The sequence below is a fragment of the Nannospalax galili genome, unplaced genomic scaffold, assembly GCF_000622305.1.
Source record: "Nannospalax galili isolate Female #2095 unplaced genomic scaffold, S.galili_v1.0 scaffold35, whole genome shotgun sequence".
In the NCBI taxonomy this organism is placed as follows: domain Eukaryota; kingdom Metazoa; phylum Chordata; class Mammalia; order Rodentia; family Spalacidae; genus Nannospalax; species Nannospalax galili.
In genome coordinates this window covers 241,651-242,962 of record NW_008336449.1, presented here as the reverse complement: position 1 = coordinate 242,962, position 1,312 = coordinate 241,651, and the positions used below count along the sequence as shown (strand labels likewise).

The 1,312-nt window shown below is 63.6% G+C and overlaps 1 protein-coding gene across 1 annotated transcript in view; it reads left to right on the top strand.

The window, feature by feature from the left end:
* Positions 1-466: 466 nt before the first annotated feature.
* Cacna1b (calcium voltage-gated channel subunit alpha1 B) overlaps positions 467-1,312 on the top strand; it is a gene marked incomplete in the record, with an annotated part of 220,698 nt that continues 219,852 nt past the window's right edge. The window contains 3 exon segments of the mRNA XM_029562551.1: positions 467-483; positions 653-936; positions 1,028-1,310. Coding sequence (XP_029418411.1) covers positions 467-483; positions 653-936; positions 1,028-1,310 — 584 coding nt within the window.

Here is a 1,312-nt window from a genome sequence, read left to right as displayed (position 1 = left end):
AAATTTATGAAGCCATCAATGGATTGATCCAGCCACATCCCAAAGGCTCTGCCTCTGAACACTGCTTCATTGGGAACTTAAGCCTTCAACACATCTTTGGGGCAACATGTCAGCTCCCAGCCACAGCAAGGCAGAGAGGCCTCCTCCACATTCCTCTCCTCACAGCACTGTGGCTGCCTTTGTGTCCTACAAGGGTGATGAAGACTCTTCTCTGTCACTCGGTGTGATTTGGGAAGGGATTAATTAGGATGCTGTAAGAACCCACAAGCTGTCGTGCGCGCTCACAGTGCCTAGTACCTAGTAGGTGTTATGTATTTTATGTATGTTATGTTATTTTCTACCTTTGGTAGAAAAATGTCAGTTTGGTGAAGGTGGAGCCTGGGCGTGGCAAACAGGTGCTCAAGTGAAGGATGCAGGTTGATGGATGGTGCACCACGCAGTTTCTGTCTAAACGGTTACGGAGTGAATGGTGGAACAAGGAATGTCTGAACTGGGATCTTAGAGCTGCCCAAAGTCGGTTACACGAACGACGGCTGAGCAGCCCCATGACAGTGTCCACCGTGACCCTCAGAGACTAAGGGTTTCAAAGCAGCGACTGTTAGGATACCAAAGACGTGGAGAGACGACGCGAGCCCCAGCCTCCCTCTGCAAGGCGAGAGGGAGGGGTCGACGACGCGGCCCCGGAGGAACCGGGTGTGGATGCCAGTGGGGCCCGAGACTCGACGTCCGGACGCGGGCGACACCTCCCTGGGGAGGAAGGCGTGTCTGGCTGCGAGGAGCCCGAAGGCACCCGGGGCAGCTTAGGGTGGCTAGCTGCGGAGCTCGAGGCGGGCTGGGCACCGGGCGGCGCCGGGGCGCAGAGGCTCAAGAGCCGGGCTCACGCAGCGCTGCGCTCCCCGAGGGCTCGCGCTGGATCGGGCGGGGGCGGCCGCGGAGGCAGGTCCTGCGGGCCCGGGGGGCGGGTCCACCGCGGATTGGTCGGAAGCTGCCGCGTGACCAGCCCCTTATAGGGCGTGGCGCTGAGCAGCTGCTGGGGTGCGGCGGCGGCGGCTACCAGGCGAGGTTCTGGCAGCGGGCTCACGCAGCGCTGCGCTCCCCGAGGGCTCGCGCTGGATCGGGCGGGGGCGGCCGCGGAGGCAGGTCCTGCGGGCCCGGGGGGCGGGTCCACCGCGGATTGGTCGGAAGCTGCCGCGTGACCAGCCCCTTATAGGGCGTGGCGCTGAGCAGCTGCTGGGGTGCGGCGGCGGCGGCTACCAGGCGAGGTTCTGGCAGCGCGGGCGGCTGGCGGCGGCTCGGCTCGGGGCCCCCTGGC